The sequence below is a fragment of the Herpailurus yagouaroundi genome, unplaced genomic scaffold (assembly GCF_014898765.1).
Source record: "Herpailurus yagouaroundi ecotype Mexico unplaced genomic scaffold, PumYag 140, whole genome shotgun sequence".
NCBI lineage: Eukaryota > Metazoa > Chordata > Mammalia > Carnivora > Felidae > Herpailurus > Herpailurus yagouaroundi.
This window is the reverse complement of record NW_024412395.1, coordinates 75,712,631-75,739,556: the sequence shown is the minus strand read 5'-3', so window position 1 is coordinate 75,739,556 and position 26,926 is coordinate 75,712,631. Positions and strand designations below refer to the sequence as shown.

General features: G+C 39.8%; 2 protein-coding genes across 5 annotated transcripts in view; one reads left to right on the top strand and one right to left on the bottom strand.

Moving 5' to 3' along the window:
• LOC121030355 (translation initiation factor IF-2-like) overlaps positions 1 to 167 on the bottom strand; it is a 4,352-nt gene extending 4,185 nt beyond the window's left edge. Inside the window, exon 1 of the mRNA XM_040474673.1 lies at positions 46 to 167. Coding sequence (XP_040330607.1) covers positions 46 to 167 — 122 coding nt within the window. The remainder of the gene's footprint in view (positions 1 to 45) is intronic.
• HECW2 (HECT, C2 and WW domain containing E3 ubiquitin protein ligase 2) overlaps positions 1 to 26,926 on the top strand; it is a 392,473-nt gene that overhangs the window by 1,415 nt on the left and 364,132 nt on the right. For 2 of the 4 annotated variants that reach the window (XM_040475726.1, XM_040475721.1), the window contains exon 1: positions 1 to 74. The exons of the other annotated variants lie outside the window; for them this stretch is intronic. The gene's annotated coding sequence lies outside the window, so the exon portion shown is untranslated. The remainder of the gene's footprint in view (positions 75 to 26,926) is intronic. 4 annotated transcript variants of the gene reach the window in all.

The following is a 26,926-nucleotide window of genomic DNA, read 5'->3' as shown; positions in this document are numbered from 1 at the left end:
GGTCGACTGCGGGGGCGCCCTCCCGCCCCGCGGCCCCGTTCCCACCCGCAGCCCTCGGCGGCGCCGAGCCCCAGGTGAGTGTGCGGCCGGCGCCGGGCCCTGGCGCCGCAGGTACCGGCTAGCGGGAGGTGCCTTTGTTTTCCTCCCTCGCGCTCCGGCGCGGTCATTCATTTGACATTTTGGCTTCCGCTACCTTGAAATGCGGGTGAGAGACACCGGGACGTGTTTTCTGCTTTGATTATCCGAGGGAGCTGAGACTTTTGGGTCCGTTTGGGCATCATTTGAGGGAGAGGGGGCTTCATTTCTTTTCGGTTGGGAATGTTTTGTGGACATCCTCTGCTGGAGCTTGGGGCCTGGAGAAAACTGGGGCTGCAGATTTAGACGTAGTCGTTTCCGAGGACGTGCAACTGCAGAGGTCTGGCTCTTCCATGCCTGTCTTTTCCTCCCTTTGCAGTGCTCAAGTGTTTTTCCTTTATGATTACCAACTTTAGGAACATCTTTACAGGCATGCTTATTTCTCTAAGAGTTGGAAGTCTTTGGAGACAATACTGAGAGCTCACAGAGTTACAGGGGATCGATGTTAAAGTTCGAGAAGGCAAGCATCGGCGATCATCATAGATAGAGGTGGACGGTAGGCAAACTTCCTGGGAGGCTTTAGCCTTCCTGGTATGTTTCTGCTCTCACTGCCCCAGAGTCAAGGAAACTCTGAATTCTCGCTGTACGTACACCTTTGTCAAAGGGTGCAACTTGTCTTTTCTTGCGCAGTTTTCTGTACTTTGTCTTTTAGAAGAAAAAGATTTTTATGCAATTAGTAGAGTCTTCCATTAGACCTGGTGAAATTTCATGTATTCGTTTGTCTTACCAGTATGATTTTCATTTTACTGTTTCTCCTTTTCCCTCAAGGGCTCATTTCTTGGTTGCCTAGAGAGAGCTTTCTCCACCCCCCTCCTCCCAACAGATGGCTGTACCCTCTGAGAGGTTATCTTTAACATGACACTCACATTACCTATCCAGAGAAATCAGTTATATGGCTTATCTTTGGCATTATTAAAGCAAGAGGCCTAATCTGGATGGGGATATTATTAATGGTGTGAAAATCTGGAGCTTGCTAATCTGTTTGGTCATCAGAAGATTCCTGCAGGGATTGTTTATATAGTGTGGGAGACAGATGGCATCCTTAGCAGACAAGAGAAGCCCGGCATAAAGGGTCATTGTATTTTTCAGAAACTATCCACTTCACGGTTGGGAGGAGGGGTAGGGTGCTGTGGAGGGTGGGGAAGATGTAATTTTGATCTCCCAAAGGAGACTTTATAACCTTACCATTTGATCTCCTAACCAGTTAATTTCTTCTTTCTTTGAGCATTTAAAAAGTCATCATTAAGTTGTTTGTTTTGATTATTTGTTTGGCACATTTTGGTCTCATTTGTGGTTATGTGAAGCAGTTTAAACAGTTATATTAGCAAAGATGTCTTTGCATTTAAGATTACCATACCACCTTTGGGGAGAAAACAGTCATAACTTTCTTAGCTCTTGTTCATTTCAACAAAGGGCCCCTTGCTCGCATACAGTCTCGTCGCTGGAAGGATGGTAGTCCAATCTGCATGAATTCATCCACCATCTCTATGGCAGGTGGTTCCCAGTCTTACAGCCCTTGCCCCCAGAGCCTCAGCTATGGATAGTACTTACCTTCTGTAATTACTTAGCCCAAGACATTTGCTTTACCATCGCCTCTATCACAACTTTGGGCAGACTTTGGCAGTGAATCTTTATGAATGACCATGGAGTCTGTGAAGAATCAGTCATTCCGAATATTTGAGATAAGCCAGCTGGAGCTTTTCTGCTCCATCCAGTATTATAGCTCTTTATGTGCTGTAGATTATAAATCTGGTCTTCCCTCTCCGATTGTGAGGGAAAATATCCCAGCAAATTAATATTCATCAATGACAGGACTAGATTTAATGAAGAACATGAGCAATGTTTGACCCCTCTGAACAGGAAATATGGAATAAAAGTAAGCATTGGCTCTGTTTTTCTTGGGCAATGTGATCTTGAGAGAAAAACATGGTTTCTTATTCTTTTCAAAGACTTTTTCACCCTTGATCTCAGCAAAAGGCAAAGAAACTTAGGTTGTTACCTAAGTTTATTCATTTACCAATGAATAAACCATTGAGGACAAATGCTATAACGTTTTCTGTGGATGAATGTATTTTGCGGGAGAGGTGGCTTTTCGGCTCTGTCCAGTTTCAACGGGTGCCCTAGCGTCAGTGAAAGGATCTAACACTCGAAATACTTTTTAAATCACTGGCTGGTATCTGTGTACCCTCTTACTAGGTTGCTGTCTCGTGAAGTGTTGCTTTAAGAGAAACCCGAGGCTCCAGGCTTGAGGCTTGCTATGAGCCTGGCCTGGATCCACATTTTAGTGTGTTGCTTTTTTCCTTGGGTAAAAATGGAACCAGTTTTGCATGGTGCGTTTAATAGGGAGAGAGAGCATGGAGTGAAAACCTTTCCTTTTCCATTGTTGAAAGCCAGGCGTGACCTGAAAGAGAGAGGACTATATTTGAAGTTTGGTTGACCTAACAGAGACAGAGGTTGCTTCTTTATACACAGGATGTCTTTTGTATGGGAATATGAATGGGGAATTAGAAGAGTGACCAGACCTCCTAGTTTGTCTGCAACAGTCCTAGCTTATTCCTGTTGACCTATCTTAGTTATCAAAAGCACCCCTATGCACGTTTAAAAGTGCCCTGGTTGGGATGATAAATTTTTTGGTCATCCTAGATGTTAAGGAATCTTGACTTTTCTTTACCACCCTCTCCGGACCACAGATTTTTCTTTTATTCATTATATGCAAAGATAAGCAAGACAAGCAAAACAAAACAAAACAAAAAAACAAAAAATGCACACAGAAAACAATATCAAGGAAGATAGAAGAATGAGGTAATTGATTATGTATTTATTTACACATACAGGAAAGAAATAGTTTTATCCTTAAGTTGCTAAGTGTCTGCTATGGCTCTAAGCCTATGTTATTATTGTCTTTCAAGAATGTGAAGAGCTAACATTTCCCCGTTTACCTAGGGCCAACAGGGCTTGCAGAGAAGAATGTGGTGAGCCTGCTCAGCCCATGAAAGTTCTCATAGGGGTTTGAGATTGTGCAGGTGACCTGGTAAGGATTTGGGTTCCAAACCTAGATATTTGAAGCTTGTGGCATCTACCTCTGCAACTGTTGCTATCTACCTCGCCGAAGAATTGCCTGTTTGAAATAGTTCACTTGCAGTGCTGGCCAGTATGTGTTAGAATTAATTATGGCTGTCACCTTTTCCATACGCACTCCAATAAAATCTTCAAAATTGAGGTCAGCATAGGAAGGGGTTTATTTATCTCCTTTATAACTTGGATGACTATGTAATTCTTTTGTCCAGACAAGGACACTTTTGAGAGTAAAAAGTAGCAATAACTGGAAGAGGCACTGGGTCAACAAGCATAACCTGGGACTGTCCCAGGAAGACGATGATGTATGGTCATCTTAACTATGACCCAAGCCATTATCTTTTTATGAAGAATACCCATAAGATGGAAAAATGTCTTTAGCTTCTTCTAGATTTGTTCAACATAATTTTTTTTTAAACAGAGGGAACAGTTAAAACATTTTTTTAAAATGTTTATTTATATTTGAGAGAGAGAAACCGAGTGCAAGCGGCAGAGGGGCAGAGAGAGAGGGAGGCAGAATCCGAAGCAGGCTCCAGGCTTTGAGCTGCCAGTACAGAGCCTGATGTGGGGCTTGAACCCACAAACCATGAGATCATGACCTGAGCTGAAGTCAGTCGCCTAACCGACTGAGCCACCCCGACTGAGTTCACCCATGGGTGAACATCCCATGTTCAACATAAATTTTTATGCATGTGCATGCATGTACATGTATGTGTGTATTGTTTACACAAACATTGATCATATGTCTATAGACGTGTGTACTGTAAGGTTGAAATAAACCATTCAAGAAGGCCTAGTTATTTGGAAAATTGTGGCCTTCATAATCTCTTCTATGGATTGACTTTTGAACTAAACTCTCTGCATCCAGCCTGTCTAAACTTTAAATCATCTCCTGACCTTGTGTAGTTTGAATACCAATCTGTTAGTATAATTCTTGTTTAAAAATCTGTGTTGGTTGTCACTTTCTGTTTAGTTCTCAAAGATCTGCAGATAGTTTGGTGGTTAGAAAGGAAAGGCAACGAAAACATTTTATTCACTGGTTCATTGACTCAACTACTATTTATTGGGCACCTTTCATAAGTCAGTGTCTGATCTAGTTGCTGAGGATATACCAATGAATAAAACAAGGGATCCCTGCCCTTGTGAAGTTCTCATTCTCTTGGGGCGGAAGGGTGGGATGGGAGACAGATAATTAAAAAAATGAATAAGTAGCTTAAATAGCATGCTAGAAGGAAGTACATGCTTTTGGAAGAAAGGGAAAGTAGAACAGGATAAATGTGTTTGAGTAGCCTTCCTGGGGAAAGAGATCCTAACTTTAAGCCAAGACTTTGAAGGAGGCGAGAGAAGTTACTCATACGGAGTTTTCCAGGTGCAAGGAACAGCCAGTGTGAAAGCCTAAAGGATGTGTTCAAAGATTAGCAAGAAGATCAGCATGATGGGGTGGGGTGACTGGGTGGAGTTGGAAATGAGATCAGAAAGGTGTTATAGAAGTGGCGGAGCATGTAGGACCTTGATATTACAATATGAAGAGTAATTACAATGTCAGCAGAAATCCCATTGTGTTCTTAAAACTCATAATATTAAAAAGTTGTGTTTGTGCTATGAAGCCTGCACTGGTCAATATGACTTACATTTCACAAATAGTGCACTTCATCTTGGTTAATATACTCTTTCTGTCATTTGCTTACTGTTTATTTGTTAAACTAGCATATTTTTGGTTGTTGCTAGTCTTAAATTATACCCCCATTTTGCAAAAATAGAACAGTGGCTCAAGAGTGGTTCTTTGAAGTGTGAAAATAGTAATTAAAATAGTAATGTAAATGCTGGGGTTTAAAATGTCATAAACATACTTAGAGAACTCAATCCTGCTGCAAATATAAAATGTGAAATCTGTATGTATAAAAACAAGGGAATCCGTGATAATCTCCAAACAGCAACTGAAATTGAAAAGTGCTAACGGAAGTATGATGATGACTATCTTAAAGCTGTTTTTTTTTCTTGACTTTGCCATCCATTCGCTCCTAATTCCCAGTCGTTGTCTGTTATGAAACTGTCCAATAGTGGCATGAAGCCATGGATGTTTTGGTGTCATTTTCAAACAAAGCACAGTGGCTTCTCTGTTATACCATTGAAGTTTTCCAGGACAAGCACACAACAATGCTTTCCATTACAAAATTAACATATCCTATTGCTACAGGTAGGGAAGGGACTAAAACCCTAGTAGCATCGTTAAAGGACTCTTGTAGCAAAAATAAGAATGAGTCATATTATTGGATAGACACTTGCAAAATCGGCTAGATAGCTAAAGACAAACATCCTTAAAGAGAAACCAGAAGTTATAGACAGAATTCCTCTGTCAAGTGACACGGTTGGCTGTTGCATAAGAGCAGTGGAGTAGCATGTGGAAGAGCGATTCCGATCAAGTACATACTAGCAGATATTTCACTTTATGGTTGGATGAAACCACTGAGGTCATGCACAGAATGAATCAGCTCTTGGCACTTGTTCAGGGAGGAGTGCTTGGTGATGCTTTGTTCATTTATCACTGAAAACTCGTGCTACAAGAGAGGAGATTTTTCTTTTGGCTGTTATTAATGAGACTGGAAAAGTTGCTAAGGGGGCAGGACTTACAGAGCACTAGTTTCATGTTCGAATGAGAAGGTGATGGCTTTGTAAAGAAAAGAAGCTGTACCTAGAAGCCAGTCTGTGTGCTGCTCCGTTCACAGAACAGATGTAGTGCCTTCTGATCTTGAGGGAATACTAAAAGGCAGGCCTGGGTGTAGTCAAAGTGCAGCCCCCGAGTATAGGAGTGTGCTGTGCAAAGTGACAGGCAGGGAGCATAAGACTGCTTTTCCATGCTGACATATGCTGGCTCTTTAGAGGGAAGGCACACGTAAAATATTTTATCTGTGGAGTAAGATGAATGTTTCTTCATGGCACCGATGAGAAACCATTTCTCTTCTATCAAGTAGCACACCTCAGCGATATACTCTGCCCACAGTGAGTGATGTCAGGGGCAGGGAGGCAAGGAAGAATTGTCAACAAATAAAACAATCTGCAACAATCTTAGGACTAAGAAATTTTTTCATTAGAGAAAGTTGGAGATCTACATTGACCATAAAGGGTTACGGAGGTAATATTTTCAGTAATGGACAGTCCTTTAAATAATAACCATATTTCCTCTTGATGACCCATTAAAAGAATAAGAACACATAGAAGTAGAACTTAGACCTACTAATTTTGATGGAGAGAAGGTACAAGTGTATACATGGTATTTGAGAGCATGTAGAGAACCATGCTGGGAGGAACCTAGGCCTTTAAGATTTTCATGGAGATACTGGGTGTTAGGGGGGGACAGGTAGAAAGAGATGGAGAAGTCTGACCATTGGACATCACTTTTTATATACTTTTGCCTTAGGCTTGGCTTCATTCGAGACAAATGGAGTTGATATTCAAAAGCTTTCAGGACATGATTTGTATTGCCCCTGACCTAACCTAGAAAAAATAAATGATCTCTAGTGGTCTTGGATTCTGTATGCATAGGCCTTCTTCCCTTCCTCCCTCCTTCCTTCTCTTCTTCCCTCCCATCTTCTTTTCATTTGTTCTTTCCACCTTAAGTCATTTAATTGGCATCTTTAAGCTAGAAGAGACTTTGTGAGCCCATCTCTTGTATCTCCGTGTCTTAGGTGGATACCTGTGCTACCCAGGGCAAGAGGGATAAGGGCCTCTAGGGAAAGGAAATTCTGTTCCTTGCTCAGCTAACCCACTCTAATGTGTAATGTCCAGTTATAGCACACATTTAAATTTGAACCCTCATTCTTCAATGAAGATCCATTTCCCTTTTTTTGAATATAAATAAAGATGGAATCTTTGTCTTTTGTCTGATAACCCGTCTATATTGGTCACCATTATTTACTTCTAGAACATAAGCGATTCATGCATTATTCATTGAACAAACATCGAGAGCTACATACGTGCCAGGCTCTATGCTAAGTGATAGGTATAAAAGAGGTTGATAATTAGACATGGCCCTGCCCAGATAAAACAGAGAATCTAGTAGGAAATAGACAACAAGGATATGATAAACAAATACATACATAATTGCAAAGCAAATGTGGCAAAAATGTTTATATTTATTAAATGTGGGTGGTGGTATATGGGCTGCTATTAACTTCTGAACTAGATGAGCTTCTGAATATATATTTGCAATGTTTCCTAAGTAAAAAATGAAAAAATATGTTCGGAAGCGTAAGTACTTTGTAGAGGGGACTTCGATAGACAGTGGAGTGTAACAGACTTCCTTTGGATGGAGTAGTCAGGGAAGACCTGGGTGCACCTCATTGCCTGCCTATGTAAGAGGGATAAGGGTCACTTGGACAGGGTTCAGAGAAGAGTCACAAAGATAACTGATGACATGGTTGGAAATAAGACGTATCTATGAGAACAGTCTCGAAGAACTGGGGATGCTGAGCAGCGGGAGAAATTTACCTGATGCGGCGGGGTTGGCTGTCATTTTGTTAAATTTATAGGGTCTTTTACACAACCACATTCTCTTCAGTCACGTCCCATGCTCAACAGCAGGCAAGGCATGTTATTCCGGTTAGAATTATGTGTGAGAGGAAAATTGAACTTTTGTGCTTCAGCTGAGGAAAAATTGGAAAGGACCTGAGAGACAGACCAGTTGAGCCTTCCTGTGAAGAAATATCTCTTTAATGTTCTTCACAGGCGGTCATCAAGTTCTTAGGAGATCCTTTCCATGCTTCCTCTACTCAGAATGGGGTGGTGGTGAGTGGGGCACTCACTCTGGTGTACTTTTATTAGGCCGGTCTTCTTTCTGTCCCGTAAATACCCCAGACTCCTCTCTCCCTCAGTACCTTCCTTCTACCACAGGAGGCACTTCCCACCTGGAACACCCACCAATTGAACTTACTCTCCAGGCCCTGTACCTCCATTGCCTTTCTGTATACAATCTGAAAACAGTAGTTTTCCCATTTTTCCCGTCTTACCTTTCTGAAGAATATGGCATTTCTTGTAGCATAGGTAGCTTCCTTTGTCAGTGACTGACAGAAAGGGCGGGTAGAATCAGTGTCATAATCTGAGGGGATAGAAGGAAGTGGGTTTGGTTTGACATCTTCCCCTCCAGATGCTGATATGCCACCCTCATATCACTGTTTTATAGCAGTTAATATCATAATCTTCTTTGCTTTAGATGGTGTACTAGTTATTTTGTTTCTTACCAGCGTTTCGCCAACTAGGTTTTAAGCACCCTCAATATTTGGAAACTTGGCCAACACCTGTGTATAATGCCCAGTATTGATCATGGAGTGAATATACAATTATCAATGCCTAATGGTTGAAAGGCATTGTTTCTTTCTCATGGACCATTATGAAAGGATATTATTTATATAAATCAGATATTAAGTTGGCACAGATACTAAATAATTAACATTTTGTAGTTTTTAAAATGGCAGAAAGTCAAGTCTTGGGGGTCTGATTCATTGAGATAATTCTAATCTCAGAACTCCTTCTTCCTTTGTAAGTCTTCTAACTCCTTGCTAGTCAAAGTGTAGTCCATAGACCGGCAAGCATCAGCATCACCTGGAAGCTTGTCAAAAAAAAAAAAAAAAAAAAAAAAAGAAATGCCGAATCTCAGGCCCCACACCAGAACTACTGTGAATCAGAATCTGCATTTGAACAAGATCCCCAGCTGTGTTGTATTAGGGAAAGCAAAGTTGGAGAAACATTGTTTTAACTTACCAGAATCCCGAAATTTAGGAGGAGCATTTATCTTCAAAGAGAAGGAAGACTGGAAATGAGGATTTCATCAGTCTCTGGGTGAGATTGTCAGTGCTTTCTGCAGTGTGGCCTCATTACGCTGCTTCATGTAGAAGCTTCCAGGCCAGAAGATGTCTCTGTTGGAGTGTCCTGGAGGAATTTAAGTGGGTGATATGTGTGAGACATGATGGTGATTACAGGAATTTGAAGCAGTTGTTGGAGTGAGAAACTAGGAGAGCTTGGTAAAGGCGGAGGGGCGTGGCCATGCAACCTAATACTGAAAATAAAGGAAGAGGTCTTCCCTTTAGAATCTGAAACAATTTCTGATGCTGAGGGCTTGCACTTGTCTTCAAGTCTAATGCCTCCAGAACCAGCACGTCACAGATGAAACCAGCTGGATGTGCTGTGCATGGAGACCTTGTAGAGTGGTGAGGATCATGGAGAGGCATTCTTCATCAGAGGGGAGAGGGGGCCACTCAGCTCGCTCTGTTGTTACCACATGGGAATTTGGGTCTAGCATGGCCAAATCTTCACATTTTTCAAACGAAGCTAGAAATGTAAGTTTGTATGTAAAACATCTCTTGAGTGGTAATTAAAATGTTTTTAGAACAGCACAGGCCAAACAAAATTCATATGCTGCCTGCATCTGTTTTACAACCCTTGTTCTGGAGCCACAGAACATATGAGATTGTATCACTGCTCAGCTTTTGTGATGCAGGGCACAAACACAGAGGTGTTTGGGTTTTGGTAGGGACCATTTTGGATTGTTATTAAGTAAAAGAAATGAAAGACATGAAAGAAAGGAGCTGCATTTGTGTTGATGACCTGACAAAATGTATATCTGCAGAACCTTGGTGGCTAAAGGTATTTGAAAGAAAGAGTTGGGGGCTTAAAGGAATACAGTTTAGGTCCTGTGAGATCTGAAGGGGGTTGGGATGAGGGTGAGGAAATGGAGACATGGAAATTTCTTGGTACACGCAAGCTGGGATCCCACACAGCAACACAGCAATCAGGGCTGGGGGGCTGGACCACAACTTGGACTTTGTTGTGTTGGGAGAGGAGTGTGACGGGAAATAGAATTTGAGTTAATTTTTCTTTAGCATCTGGTTGTTATATTTGGGTGCCTGCTAATATTGAACGTTTGCTGGAATTAGATTTTCTTTTTTTTTTTTAATTTTATTAATTTTATTTATTTTTATTTTTGGGACAGAGAGAGACAGAGCATGAACAGGGGAGGGGCAGAGAGAGAGGGAGACACAGAATCGGAAACAGGCTCCAGGCTCTGAGCCATCAGCCCAGAGCCCGACGCGGGGCTCGAACCCATGGACCGCGAGATCGTGACCTGGCTGAAGTCGGACGCTTAACCGACTGCGCCACCCAGGCGCCCCTGGAATTAGATTTTCAATTAAAGTTTGTCATGGTAAAATTAGCATTTTATATATTTTGAAAGTGAAAACTAGGAGAAAGAATCAAAATTCTTTCCAAATATTTATTATTGATTATGTTTCTTGTTAAAAAACTAAGTTCCTCAAGGGTCAGTACTGTTTGTTATTTATCTTTGCATCCTGGCATCTAGCACAGTCTGGGTTAGTGAATGTTTGTTGATCTGAAATGATTGTAAGGCAAAATGTAATTTATTTTTCATCTTGGAAAATCATTCTGTAGGTATTCATTTTCCTCACTGATTAAAAAAAAAAACGATAGCCTTATTGAGATAATAATCCTCATACCATGAAATTCACCATTTTAAGTGTACAATTTGGCGAGTTTTAGTATATTTGCGAAGCTGTGCGACCACCACCGCTAGGTAACTTCAGAACCCTTTCATCCCTCCCAAAAGAAGCCCAGTTACTCATTAGTTACTCACCGTGACCCTTCCTCCCACCTCCTGGCAACTGCTGTCCTACATTCTGTCTCTATAGATTTGCCTATTCCAGACACTCAGTTTGTGAGATTGCGTCACGAGTTCGGCTCCCTGCTGACATCATGGAGCCTGCTTGGGATTCTCTCTGTCCTTCTCTCTGCCCCTGTCCAGCTTGCTCTCTCTCTCTCTGCCTTCTTCGCACTCACATGCAAGCATTCTTTCTCTCAAAATAAAATAAATAAACTTAAGAAAAGGTGGAGTTATATAATATGTAGTGTTTTGTGATTGGCATCTTTCACTTAGTATAATGTTTTCAAGGTTTATTCATGTTGTAGTGTGTATCAGTACTTTGTTCTTTTTCTTTTAGAGAGAGAGAGAGAGAGAGAGAGCGAGCGAGCACAGGAGTGGGGAGGGGGACAGAGAGAGAGAGAGAGAGAGAGAGAGAGAAAGAAAATCTTTTTCAAAAAGATTCTTTTTAAACTTTTTTTTTTTAACTTTATTTGTTTTGAGAGAGAACGAGCACAAGGAGGAGAGGGGCAGAAAGGGAGGGGGAGAGAGAGAATCCCAAGCAGGCCCTGTGCTGTCAGCACAGAGCCCAACACGGGGCTCGAACTCACAAACTGAGAGATCATGACCTGAGCTGAAATTGAGTCAGACACTTAACCGACTGAGCCACCCACCCAGGTGTCCCAAGAGAGAAAATCTTAAGCAGCCTCCAGGCTCGGTGCAGAGCCCAACGCAGGGCTCTATCCCATGACCCTGGGATCATGACCTTAGCCAAAATCAAGAGTCAGATGCTCAGGCAAATGCTCAACCGACTGAGCCACCCAGGCTCCCCTATTTTGTTCTTTTTTATAGCCAAATAAAATTGTACTGTATGGATATCCCACATTTTGTTTATCCATTCACCAGTTGATGGACATTTCAGATGTTCTCGCTTTTTGGCTGTATTATCAATGGTTCTGATATGAAAACTTGTGTAAAAGTTTTTATATGGATATGTTTTCAGTCCTGTTGAGTACATACCTCAGAGTGTAATTTCTGGGTCATATGGTAACTACATTTATCATTTTGAGAATCTGCTAAACCATTTTTCAAACTGAGTGTACTATTTTGCATTTCAGTCAACGTGTGAAGGTTCCAATTTCTCTGTATCCTGAGCAACACTTGTTATTTATTTTTCTTTTTGACTTTAACCATCCAAGGGAGTATTAAGTGCTATCTCATTGTGGTTTTGATTTGCTTTTCCCTAATGACTAATGATGTTGAGCATCTTTTCATGTGCTTATTGGCCATTTGTATATATTCTTTGGAGACATGTCTCTTCAAATTCATTGCTTATTTATTTGTTTATTTATTTAGAGTGGAGGCGGGGTGGGGGGGGCAGGGGAAGAGAGAGAATCCCAAGCAGGCTCTGCACTGTCAGCGCAGAGCCTGAAGAAGGGCTTGAACTCACCAACCGTGAGATCATGACCTGAGCAGAAACCAGGAATCCGACATTTAACCAACTGAGCCACCCCAGGCACCTCTCATTGGTAGTTTTTAAATTGGGTTATTTTACGTTTGTGTTGTATGAATTCGTTTTATATCCTGGATCCTAGACCTTTATGAAATACATGACTGGAAAATATTTTTCCTATTTTGTGGATTATCTTTTTACTTTCTTGATAGTGTCATTTAAAGCACAATCATTTATAATTTTAATGAAGTCCAGTTATTATTATGTTTTTCACCCTTGTGCTTTTGGTGTCATACCTATCCTTGTTGGTCTAATTATTATGTAAGTTGTGACAAGTAGAATATTGACATCAACTATTGTTGAATTGTCTTTCTCTCAACTCTATCAATTTGTACTTATGTATTTTATAGTCCTGTTCTGAGGTACATACATTGTTTATATCATTATGTCTTCCTTCTGAATTGACTCTTTTATCATAAAATATTCTTCTTTCTCTCTAGTTACAGTTTTTGTCCTAAGGTCTATTTTGTCTGATATTAGTATTGCCGGTCCATCTCTTTTTTTAAGTTGCTCTTTGCACGATGTATCTTTTTCCATCTTTTTACCTCCATCCTGTTTGTGTCTCTGAATCTAAAGTGTCTCTTTTAGGCAGCAAGTAGTTGGATCACTTAAAAAATATGTTCTGCCTATCTCTGCTTTTTGACTAGAGTGTTTTAGCTAGTGACTGGAATGTTTAATTTATTTGCATTTAATGTTAATTACTGACAATAAGATTTTATTTGTCTACCACTTTGCTATGCCTTCTGTATGCCTCAGGTCTTTTTTATTCAATTCCTTCATTACTGCCTTGCCTTGTGTTAAATATCTATTTTCTAGTGTGCCATTTCAGTTCCCTTGTTGCTTTTAATTCCCTTGTTGATTTTCATAGGTCTTTATTCTGTCATGACTGATAATATTATTATGATATTTTTATAGTTATATCATTACGTTTGCTGTGGGGATTACAATAACCTTTTTAATTTAAAACAGCCTTACTCAGATGAATTTCGGAAGTATACAGAAGCTTCAATATAGCTCCATTCCTTGCTTTACATATTATAAGCCCATCACTGCACTTTTTTTTTTTTTAAAGTTTAATTTTGAGAGAGAGAGCACACGCGTGCATGTGCAGGCAAGTAGGGGAGTGGCAGAGAGAGAGAGAGGGAGATGGAGGATCCGGATCCCAAGTGGGCTCCCTGATGACAGCAGAAAGCCCTATGCGGGGCTTGAACCCATGAACCATGAAACCGTGACCTGAGCTGAAGACAGATGCATAACTGACTGAGCCACTCAGGCTCAACTGTCAATGCAGTTGTTCTTAAATCAGATAATAGAAAAGGGTTATAGCAAATACATTTATGTTGTCTTTTACATTTAACTACGTAGTTAGCTTTACTGATTCTCTTAATGTCTTTGTGTAGGTTGGAGTTAATGTTTGGTGTTTTTTTCATTTCAGCCTCAAGGACTAACTTTAGTATTTCTTGAAGGACAGATTCTCTCGTGACAGATTCTGTCAAGTTTTGCTTAAATGGGAATGTCTTAATTTCTTCTTCATTTTTGAAGGATAATTTTATTGGATATAGAAGTCTTGTTTTACCTTTTTATTTCACTGCTTTGAATATGCTGTTCCACTGCCTTCTAGCCTTCTCTAGTGTCTGATGAAAAATCAATTGTTACTGTTATTGAGAATCCCTTTTATGTGGTAGACTTTCCTGCTGTGTTTAAGTTTCTGTCTTTTGACATTTTGACTATGATGTGTCTTGGTGGGGTTTCTTTACAGTTTATCCTACTTTGGGTTTGTTGAGCTTGGATGTATAGATTAATGTTTTCATCAAATGTGGGAAGTTTTTGGTCATTATTTTGTTAAATATTCTTTCTGTTCCTTTTCCTTTCTTTGGGGGATTCCCCATATGCATGTATTGATACAATATTTGTTGTTCTGTAGATCTCTGAGGCTCTGTTAATTTTTCTTCATTCTTTTTTTTGTTCCTAAGACTGGATAATTTCAACTGACATGTCTTCAAGTTCACGGATTCTTTTTTCTGCCTATTCAAATTGTTGAATCCCTCTAGTGAATTTTCCATTTTGGGTATTGTACATTTCAACACCTGAATTTTTAATCTTTTTTTAAAATAATTTTTGTCTCTATATTGATATTGTCTGGTGAAATATTCTTTTTATATTCTACTTTAATTCTTTAGACATGGTTTACTTTAATAATTTGAACATGCTTATAATAGCATATTTAAATCTTCGTTTAGTATGCCCCATCTGGATTTCTCAGGGACATATTTAAAAAAAATTTTGGGGGGTACCTCGTGGCTCAGTCAGTTAAGTGTCCGACTTCAGCTCAGGTCATGATCTCGTGGTTCGTGAGTTTGAGCCCGACATCAGGCTCTGTGCTGACAGCTCAGAGCCTGGAGCCTCTCTCTCTGCCCCTCACCATGCTTGTGCTCTCTCTCTCTCTCTCAAAAGTAAATAAACATTGAAAAATTAAAAAAAAATAAAAAAAATTTTTAATGTTTATTTGTTTTTGAGAGAGAGATAGAGAGAGAGAGAGGGAGAGGGCTCAAACTCATGAACTGTGAGATCGTGACCTGAGCCAAAGTCGATGCTTAACTGACTGAGCCACCCAGATGCCCCTCTTAGGGACATACTTTAATTTACTACTTTATTTCCTATGCAGGGACCCCCCCCCCTCCCCCCCCTCTGTGTGTGTGTGGGGGGGGGGGTAGGTTTTTGTTGGAAAGTGGACATTTCAAATAATATCTCATGGCAACTCTGAAAATGAGATTTCATTCCCTCCCCAGGGTTTGGTACTTTTGCTCTTTGTTGTTATTTGTTTACAGACATTTCTGAATAAATTCTGTAAAGTCTATTTTTTGTCACATGTGGCTACTGAAGCCTCTGCTTAGTTGCCTTAGTGGTCAGCTAGTGATTTGACAGAAATTTCCTTAAATGCTTGGAATGAATAAGTCCTTCCATTGGTGCTGAGAAGCCCTGGGTGCATGTTAGGGTACATCTTCAGCAATCAGCCATGCTGCTATTTACAACTCTGCCTTGGCCTTCAGGTGCTGCAGGCATAGAGGCTCAATGTCAGCCAGAGGTGAAAGATGAGGGTCTTCTCAGGTATTTGTTGCATGTGTGTGTAGTGCTACATATGCATGTGGTCTTCTATATCCCAAGGAATATGTCAGAGCTCTTCAAGTCCTTCTATGTACGTCTTATTCCCCAGATTTTCGTTTTAAGTTTTTTAGTCAGCCTCTCCCCCCCCGGGGGCCCCCCCCCCCCCCCATAACTGGTATTGCTGCGTCAGGTGTTTGCAGTGTTAAACAACTGTTTTCTTTTCTTTTTTTTTTTAATGTTTATTTATTTATTTTGAGACAGGGAGAGAGAGTGCGCCAGTGTGTGTGCACATGCGTGTGCATGCTAGCAGGAGAGGGGCAGAGAGAGAGAGAGAGAGAGAGAGAGAGAGAGAGAATCCCAGGGAGGCTTGACACTGTCAGTGCAGAGACTGACACAGGGCTCGATCCCACAATCATGAGGTCATGACCTGAACTGAAATCTAGAGTTGGAGGATTAACCAAATGAGCCACCCAAGTGCCCTAAACAATTGTTTTCAACAAATGCAGAGAGGCTAGAGCTTTTTCCAATGAGTGATCCCTGAGTTGGGCCCAGTAAACACAAGGCCTGAGAATGGGGCTTTTCCAGGTCAAATAATGACAGTTCTCTGGGATAGGGCCTTTTTAGGGGAACTCCAACCCATTTTGCCTTCTCATGGATCACTAGAGTACTGGCTTTCTCAGTCATTTGTGGCTGCAAGGATGCTCATTTTCAAGGGTACTGTGATACTAGGGAGAGAGTGATGGAAACAGGGAAATTAAAATCCTACAAAACTCAGTGTTCTTATTGAGATTCAAACATTCATGACTCAAGTATCATTGTAATGTTGGAAGTCTTTTGTTTATTTCCATAATTTTGAAAAAGTTGATTTTGACAATTTTTGGTAGCTTTTGTGCTTTTATGGAGGAGCAGATTTTGGGAGATTCTTACTTGGCTATTCTGGAAGTGCTTCCCCCTCCTACTGAATTTTACCACTGGCTGCTAGAATGTGATGTTACAATTGATTGGCTTCTTTTTTTTCTCTTTCTTTCTTTCAAGATTTTGAAGCATGATTTTTTTATTTAATTTATTTTTATTTTTTAGCATTACTTATTTTTTTTTTAATTTTTATTTATATATGAAATTTATTGTCAAATTGGTTTCCATACAACACCCAGTGCTCATCCCAAAAGGTGCCCTCCTCAATACCCATCACCCACCCTCTCCTCCCTCCCACCCCCCATCAACCCTCAGTTTGCTCTCAGTTCTCAACAGTCTCTTATGCTTTGGCTCTCTCCCACTCTAACCTCTTTTTTTTTTTTTTCCTTCCCCTCCCCCATGGGTTCCTGTTAAGTTTCTCAGGATCCACATAAGAGTGAAACCATATGGTATCTGTCTTTCTCTGTATGGCTTATTTCACTTAGCATCACACTCTCCAGTTCCATCCACGTTGCTACAAAAGGCCATATTTCATTTTTTCTCATTGCCACGTAGTATTCCATTGTGTATATAAACCACAATTTCTTTATCCATTCATCAGTTGATGGACATTTAGGCTCTTTCCATAATTTGGCTATTGTTGAGAGTGCTGCTATGAACATTGGGGTACAAGTGCCCCTATGCATCAGTACTCCTGTGTCCCTTGGATAAATTCCTAGCAGTGCTGTTGCTGGGTCATAGGGTAGGTCTATTTTTAATTTTCTGAGGAACCTCCACACTGCTTTCCAGAGCGGCTGCACCAATTTGCATTCCCACCAACAGTGCAAGAGGGTTCCCGTTTCTCCACATCCTCTCCAGCATCTATAGTCTCCTGATTTGTTCATTTTGGCCACTCTGACTGGCGTGAGGTGATATCTGAGTGTGGTTTTGATTTGTATTTCCCTGATAAGGAGCGACGCTGAACATCTTTTCATGTGCCTGTTGGCCATCCGGATGTCTTCTTTAGAGAAGTGTCTATTCATGTTTTCTGCCCATTTCTTCACTGGGTTATTTGCTTTTTGGGTGTGGAGTTTGGTGAGCTCTTTATAGATTTTGGAGACTAGCCCTTTGTCCGATATGTCATTTGCAAATATCTTTTCCCATTCCGTTGGTTGCCTTTTCGTTTTGTTGGTTGTTTCCTTTGCTGTGCAGAAGCTTTTTATCTTCATAAGGTCCCAGTAATTCACTTTTGCTTTTAATTCCCTTGCCTTTGGGGATGTGTCGAGGAAGAGATTGCTACGGCTGAGGTCAGAGAGGTCTTTTCCTGCTTTCTCCTCTAGGGTTTTGATGGTTTCCTGTCTCACATTCAGGTCCTTGATCCATTTTGAGTTTATTTTTGTGAATGGTGTGAGAAAGTGGTCTAGTTTCAACCTTCTGCATGTTGCTGTCCAGTTCTCCCAGCACCATTTGTTAAAGAGACTGTCTTTTTTCCATTGGATGTTCTTTCCTGGTTTGTCAAAGATGAGTTGGCCATACGTTTGTGGGTCTAGTTCTGGGGTTTCTATTCTATTCCATTGGTCTATGTGTCTGTTTTTGTGCCAAGCTTTACTTATTTTTGAGAGAGAGAGAGAGACAGAGCATGAGCAGGGGACGGGGAGAGAGAGACACACAGAATCCCAAACAGGCTCCAGGCTGTCAGCACAGAGTCCATTGTGGGGCTTGAACCCACAAACCACGAGATCATGACCTGAGCTAAAGTTGGATGCTTAACCAACTGAGCCACCCAGGCGCCCCAGAAGCACAATTTTTATTATCTGTTTTCTTTTTTATCTGTTTTTTTTTAATGCTTTTTATAGGTATATACTTCTTTAAACATCCATGTGTATACTTTAAAAATATTTAAACTGAGGTAAAATACACGTAACAAAATTTTGTTGTCTTAATTAACCATTTTAAATGCACAGCTCGTAATGTTAAGTACATTCACTCTGTTGTATAAGCAATCTCCAGAACACTTTTCATCTTGGACAACTGAAAATCTATACCCATTAAACAAAAATTCCCCATTTCTCCCTCCCACTAGCTCCTGAAACCACCATTCTACTTTCTGTCTTTATGAATTTGACTACTGTAGCTACCTCATATAAGTGGAGTCATACAGTATTTGTTTTTTTTGTGACTGGGTTATTTCATTTAGCATAATGTCCTCCAGGTTCATCCAGGTTGTAGTATATGTCAGAATTTCCTCACTTCCTAAGGCTGATTAATATTCTGTTGTATGCATTTAACACATCTTGTTTATCTGTTCATCCATCAGTAGACACTTGTGTTGCTTCTACCTTTTGCTATTGTGAATATGAGCATAGATCTACACATCTCTTTCAATTCTTTTTAGTATATTGCTTTTATTTATTATTTATTTATTTATTTATTTATTTATGCATGCTTTGTGTGGCAGCATGTACAGAAATATCCAACTTGATAGTTTTCTTAAACAGGTTAGTAAACTAAATGAGTTTCTCAGATTTTGCTATACAGTACATTCTTCATTAGACCCAACTAAGTATTATTTTCTGATTCTTCCCGGACTTAGACCTTACCTCACTTGTTCTCCCATTTTTAAGCTGGTAAAGTTTAAAAAATTTTAGATGACTTGACGCCATGTCAGGGGTTAGGAAACAAACAACTTCCGATTCCTAGTTGAAACCTTAAGTTGCTGTGTTTTGTTATTTTTTATGTACCTAAATAAAAAAGAGTGTAGGGATAAGAATTCTTGTAATCCTTTTGAATAAGAAACCAACATGGGATTTCATAGTTTAAATTTCATTGATAAATGAGTAGGCAACTGGGGACACATATTTAGGGATAGAAAGTAACAGGTTTAGTCATGTAATAGATGTGAGTGGCCATACATTCTTTGTACATCTGGGGAGCAAGCTCAAATACCTGCACCATGTGGGAAGGTAACATAAATCTGTGAAGCAAACTAGATGAGAGCTCTGGTAAGCTGGACCTTACATGCAGTTTCTAAAGGGACAGCTGTTACCAGCTCCTTCCAGAGTGTTGCCCCAAGATGCTACATAAGCTAGTTTTTCTTTCTTTCTTTTTTTGTTTATTTTTGAGAATGACTGACAGAGGGTCAGAGAGAGAGGGAAACAGAGGCTCCAAAGTGGGCTCTATGCTGAGAGCAGAGAGCCTGATGCAGAGCTTGAACTCGTAGAGCTGTGAGATCATGACCTGAGCTGAAGTTGGATGCTTAACCAGCTGATCCACCCAGGCACCCTGATAAGCTAGTTTTTTTAAAAAGAGAAATTAGAATTTTTATGTGTCATCTTCTTATTTAAAAAGAAACGGGCAGATAATTTAAAAGTGAAAATAAAAAATCATGCTGCCCAGCCAAACAAGATTGCAAGCTGGATTTATGACTTTGATTGAGGTCCAGGAATTTATAAATTCAGGGGGTAGCCTGTTTGATGGATACCACATAAGCGATATGTTTGTAGTAATTGGAGAAGGTTGACTAGGGTAATTACGATAATACCATTTCTAGTATTGCAGAGGACTGTAAGGGTCATCTAGCGTGTCTATTTTATCGTATAAAGAAACAAGACCCACCAAAGTTATGTGACTTGCCGTGGTACCTGCTAAGACTCTTGGAATCATGCAAAGCAAGCTTAAGGATAACAATTCCAGCTGCTCTTTCTTAGTCCAAATGCATTTGGACTTCTCTTGTGTTATTTTTAAAGAAAATTTTTAAGGTTTATTCATTTTTCAGAGACAGTGAGACAGAGTGAGAATGGGGGAGGGGCAGAGAGAGAGGGAGACAGAATCCGAAGCAGGCTCCAGGCTCTGAGCTGTCAGCACAGAGCCTGATGCGGGGCTCGAACTCACAGACCGTGAGATCATGACCTGAGCTGAAGTCAGATGCTTAACTGACCGAGCCACCCAGGCTCCCCCCTTGTGTTCTTATTTACAATAACTTAGGTTTATATAGAGCTTTTCCATGTCATTCGCATATGTCATCTCCTATAATCACAAGTTGTAGCACAGAGGTTATTCTCCTTGGGCCAAAGAAGAAACTGAGTTCCAAAGAAGTTTTTTGACTTATTCAAGTTCACATAGCTAGCTAGTAATGGATAGTGTGCCCATTATACTTTCTCTTCAGCCTGAGATACCTTTGAGATTATTACAGTGGGACAACAGACACAAATGGGGATAGTCCTTGGTAGTCTGGGACAGGGTCACTTAGTGATAGTGCTGAAATTAAGGATCTAGTCTCCTTATTTGTATTGTAAACCTCACCCGTCACAGCAAGAAGATAAATAATATGATAAAATAAAGGTTTCTTAAGGAGAAAACGCACAAATGCTGAATAGACCAGAAGGCTATAAAAGTATCCTGCAGAAAAAGTAGACAGAAGGCATTTCTTGGATAAGTTTTGGTGTTTATCAAGGAGGAGTTGACATTTGAGACAAAGTTTTATTTCTATAATTTTTCTTAGGTTTTTGACTAGTGCTTTTTAAGGCTTGTTGTTTTCTTGCACTTAATTTTATTCACCGTTCTAGTCTCTATTTTGCATGAGGTGGGGGTGGGTAAAGTTCAGTCCTATGAGGTTTTAAGTTGGTGTCACTGTCAGACATGCTTTTGGGAACTACAGTTTCATGTAATGAAAATAGAACGATAACTACCATAATATAGTTCTTTTATTTAGAGATATATTTGAGGGTTATAATAACTTCCCGATTTTTAAAGAAACATATAAGTTGACCTTGAATGAAGTTCTAACTAGTCTAGCTAAATTTGGAAATAAAGAGATATTAAGAAAGAAAGAACAAGTGAAGCAAAATATGCAAAATCTCCAATTAAATATATCTAAAGGAAATACATCTGCAGTGATGTGTTTTATTGTTTTATTTATTTATTTAAGTTTATTTATGTATTTATTTTGAGAGATAGAGAACACGTGCATGCCTGACGATGAGGGGCTCGAACTCACAACCTGAGCCGAAATCAAGAGTCGGATGCCGAAATGACTGAGCCGCCCAGGCGCTCGAATTGTTTTCTTTTTAGACATGTGTATCATCAAAGTGAAACAAGACTAACTAGATAATTGTGGTATATAAGATTAAAAATTTGTTTTCATCCAACAACTTTTGGGGGAAATAAAATATTCCATTTCTCAATTTCCAGAATCTGAGAAGGTTTTATTTAGTGCTTGCTATTTAATTCTTATTGAGGGAAGGATGAAATTAATCTGGAAACAAACTTAAGAAGGCATATTACCACAGATATTTTTATTTTATGAGGTAGGGAAGCCTCTGACTTTTGCTGAAGAATGTAGTTAGTTCCAGGATTTCTTTGTGACAATAGCCCCTATCAGTGTTGGCTAATTAATTCTGGTGGAACACCCGGAATTATGGGAATGGCCCATTCTTGCACTTTCCATCTACTTTTTCCTTAGGGCAACTAGTTCTGTAGGTATGTGGTCGGCTGCCTTAGAGGTTGTCTCAGGTGAGAGATATACCAACTGTTTTACTCTGACAAACAAGGGTCACCGGTTTAGGACATTTTTCAGCTAGCAACATCTTTCTTGTTACTTAGCACCCAATCGCTAACCCAGTGCCTTCTATTTTATATTTATTTGACATCAGCACCCCATTTCTGTTACCACTTCTTATGGTTGTTTGGGTATGAGCTAAGCTAAGGAAGTGTCCTCAAAATTACAGTGGCCCTAAAGATAGAAAAGCTTATTTCTCTCCAACATTTTCTCTGGCCATTTTTCACTTATTTTTTTATCTGAGGTAGTGTTTTGGAAAAACTTCAGTCCTTCCCTCCTGTGTATCTCCTTTGCGTTCACACAGAATACTTCACTTCAGACACTTCTGGTTACCAAATGTGTGGAGGTTTTCTCCTAATAAGCAGTTCTCTGGCACACCAGCTGGTTGTCCTGTAATTTAACTCATTTCTGACCCTATGTGCCTGGAGACAGCATCAAATGCCACAGGTTAAGGGCTCAGTTCCACAACTCTGCCATTTCACATGCCAAACACAAGTGGTAGGTCCCCAGGTTACCTATCACTTCTGGTCAACTTGGCTACAAATTGGAGGTTCCCGTGACCTTTGGATTAGATTAATTTGCTAGAGCGGCTCATAGAACTCAGGGAAACACTTAGGTTTACCAGTTTATTAAAGGATATAGTGAAGGACGCAGATGAATAGCAAGATGAAAAGATACCTAGGGTGAAGTCTGGGAGGGTCCTGAGTTCAGGAGCTTCTTTCCCTGTGGAGTTGGGGTGCACCACCTCCCAGTACATGGATGTGTTCATCCACCTGGAATCTCCTTGAACCCTATACTATAAGGATTTTTATGGAGGCTTCATCACCAAGGCATGATAGATCATTCACTCTATTTTCAGCCCTTCTTCTCAAGAGAATGGGAGATAGGGTGAAAACACCAGGCTTCTAATCATGGCTTGTTCTTTCCAACAACCTGCCGTCATCCAGGACCCCACCTAGAGTCACCTGATTAGAACAAAAGACACTTCTATCTCCTAGGAAATTACAAAGGTTTCGGAAATCTTGTGTCAGGAACAGGGATCAGAGAGTACTGCATATTTTTTTCTATTATTTCACGGGTAGATGGGTAGTCCAGGATGGACGGGCCCTTTAGCACTGCTTGATTCCTGTGTTTTGTTGCTCCGCCATCCCTTAGGGTGCTGTTGTCATCTGCATGGTTGAAGCTGCCTCAGTTCCACATTTGTGTTCTAGCCTGAGAAAGGGGAGAGGCATGTAACACGGCAGGTACATACATCACCTCCACTCAGTGTGAGAACGTAGTTCACCAGTGAGAACTGTTGGTGAGAACTTAGTCCATGACCACATGGAAGTTGAATGGAGGCTGGCAGATGTATCCTTTTGCTGGGCGTCCATATGCCTGGCTAATACTCTGTGACTAGGAAAGAAAGGGACATTAGATTTTGGACAATGCCTAACAATATGCCATAGTTACTTAACTTTTCTGAATTTAGTGTCCTCATCTCTAAAATGGTGATAATAGTACCTGCCTCAGAGGATTATCAGAAGATTAGCTATGGTAATTTGTATACATTATTTACTCAGTTTCTGGTATGTAAAATATGCTCAATAAATATTAGATTTTAACTATGAAGATGTTTCTAGTAACAAGAATAACTTCCTTTTTTGTTTTTCAAAGCTTAAACAAATCTTAAGCAGTATTTTACTTCAAGAGAACTGTACTATTTATAGTAAAAGGCACCAAATACATGGAGACAACAGATTTTATAGGAATGTAACGTCTAGGCTTTTTATTTTAGCTTACTTTTGAAAAAGTATTATTAATGGAACATCTCACGCTATTTCTTAGAATGGTTTTAATGTGGAAAACACATAAGTAGGTTTTGAGGTAAGTAGTCCATTAGAGTAATTTAATTTCGCTTGCAAAAATTTTAGTTGGATTTTTCTTTTAAAATGGGTCATCGCCAGAAGCAATTCATTTATTTGGCAAGGTGTTCTTAGCGTATGGATTTGCTGCAGAAGTGAGAATTCTAAAATGCCTCTGTAACTTTAAAAGTTGTTTTCTTGGTATTTCACTGGGACGAATAAACTATAAAATCTCTTACTAACCTGAATCCAAACTTCTTTATTATTGATTTTTTTAAGTTTATTTACTTATTTTGAGAGAGAGGGAAAGAGAGAATAAGCAAGAAAGAGCATGTGCATGCGTGTGTGCACAAGTTGGGGGAGGGGCAGAGAGAGAGAGGCAGAGAGAGAGAATCCCAAGCAGGCCCTGCACTGTCAGTCCAGAGTCCCATGCAGGGCTCGAACTCATGAACTGTGAGATGACCTGAGATTAAACCAATAATTGGACACTTAACCAACTCAGCCACCCAGGTACCCCTATTATTGATATTTTTAACATATACCAAAGTAAAGAAAATTTGCTATTATTTTAAACTGATTTTGAAAGTACAGAAAGTAATCCCTACTTTTCCTGGTACAATACTATTGTGATTATTTTAGTGTACTAGCTATTATGTGTCATTGGTAGCTGGAAAGAAACCTTTAAACAAATGATCTTTAATCCCCATAGCCAATTGTAGCTATTTTCGAATAAAAAAAATAACTTTATTTTGTTTTGGGTTCCTTATTTATTTTATCCTGTCCGTTGTTAAGGATCATTCATTAACTTAAAAAAATATATTTTTTAATGTTTATTTGCTTTGGAGGGAGAGAGAGAGAGAGAGCAAGTGAGCACATGAGTGGGGTAGAGGCAGCGTCTGAAGCAGGCTCCAGGCTCTGCGCTGTCAGCACAGAGCCCCACACGGGGCTGGAACTCACTAACTGTGAGATCATGACCTGAGCTGAAATCGAGAGTCGGATGCTTAACTGAGCCACCCAAGCGCCCCTTCATTAACTTTTTTGAAAGTAATTTTTAGCAAAGTTTTTGGTTAAAAAAATAAAGATAAAAAGAGGCTAGACATTTATTCAGGAATCTTCTTTAGTTTTGTGAGATAGTATGTTAATTTGGTTCCAGCAGAGTCTTTCCATTGGCAGTGTGTTTTAAATATGACAGAGCTTACCTATCAGTCTATTTGTGCCTTCATCCCTTGCTCTCTTTAGTGATAAGGACATGAGAAATAAACAAGTGAAGAATAGGTTAAGTTTTGTTTTGCCTTAGCATCTCTCAAGTGTGCTCATTTGTTGCATAAGAATTCTTCCTTGGTTTGCTGTTTCTTGGGCCAAATGCCAGAAGGGAATATGTGTGGCATCTGCTCTGTCATCGTCAGTTTGAGATCGAATTCCCCCAATTTAGATTTTCTCATTGATTTAACCTGCAGCTTTTGGTAATTTTTTTTCTTGATCTCTGGTATTGCTGCTGGCTGATTTTGTGAGTGAGCTTAAGATGACCTTTTCATCTCCATTTCACCCTGAACAACGTGGGTTTGAATTGTGTGGGTGCCATTATACGTGCATTTTTTCCATAAATATAATTGAAAATTTTGGGCAGGTTTTCACTTATGATTTTCTTGACAACATTCTCTTTTCTCTAGCTTACTTTATTCACTGTGAGAGTACAGTATATAATACAACATACAAAATATGTGTTAATCAGCTGTTTATGTTATTGGTTGGGCTTCCAGTTAATAGTAGGCTGGTAAGAGTTTTGACTTAGAAAGTTATGCACGGATTTTTGACTGTGTGAGCATTGGTGCCCCTGACCCTTGAGTTGTTCAAGGATCTACTGTGGGGAGACAGGGCTGGGGACACAGCTACCAGCCTTGTAATCTCTTACATTTGACTTCATTGTTCACTTGGTGTGGAGCATTGCACTAAGGACAGTTTTGCATTTTACCAAAGGGTTTCTCTAATTGTCTCTAAAGATAGTTGAAGTACTTGCCTCAGAAAAAATGGAAAGCAGTGAAACAGAAATGAGCACTCTGCTTTTCACCTATTATATTCTGTACTACCCTGCCCGTTAGACTTTTGATGCTCTGTTTTATTGTTAAATATATTTTTATTACGACCTCTCTAGATTTGGAATATTGAATGCATCATTCAGAGAGGACTGTAATTGTTACCACACTCCAAGGGTAAGTTAGTGGAAACTTCTGTAGTAGGAGGTATGAGGTTGAGGAACATAAGCTTTTATGTAAAAAATAAGGCTGAGGGGAAAAGAAACACTCATGAGTGTTTAAATTAAACAAAAGTTTATAGCCTTTTTCTCTCAACCTTTAATTTTGAAAAATTACTGTGAAAATTTTGAAATAAAAAAAAACCCACTTATATACTCTTCATCTGTATCAATTGTTAACCTTCTGTCATATTGGATTCTCTCACTGTATGTCTATTTTTTCTGACCTTTTATTATTTTAAAATGTCTATTTTTTGAGAGAGAGAATGCATGCACGCACACGGGAGAGGAGCAGAGAGAGAGAGAATCCCAAGTAGGCTCTGCACTGTCAGCACAAACCCCAATGATGAGGGGCTCCAACTCATGAACTGTGAGATCATGACCTGAGCTGAAACCAAGAGTTGGATGCTTAACCAACCGAGCCACCCAGGTGCCCCTGAGCTTTAAAGAATAAGTTGCAGACACCATTGCACATCACCCCTAAATACATGTTTCCTGAGAATAAACACAGTCTCCTACCACCCCCGGTATTATTGTTACTGTTTTTATCATCGTTAAACCTAAGAAAATTAACCATAATTCAATAATATCATTTCATGTACATTTTATGTTGAAAGTGTTTAAGTACTTTTTTTTTTTAAGTTTGTCCATTTTTATTTTTGAGGGACAGAGAGATAGAGTGGAGGAGGGGTAGAGAGAGAGGGAGACAGAGAATCCCAAGCAGGCTCTGCAATGACAGTGCAGCGTTGCCGGACTTGAACTCATGAACTATGAGATCGTGACCTGAGCTGAAATCAAGAGTTGGATGCTTAACTTACTGAGCCACCCAGGGGGCCTCACGACTTTCTTTTTTTTTTTAGATCCAGGATGCAGTAAAGTTTCATGCATTGAATTTGATCACCCTGTC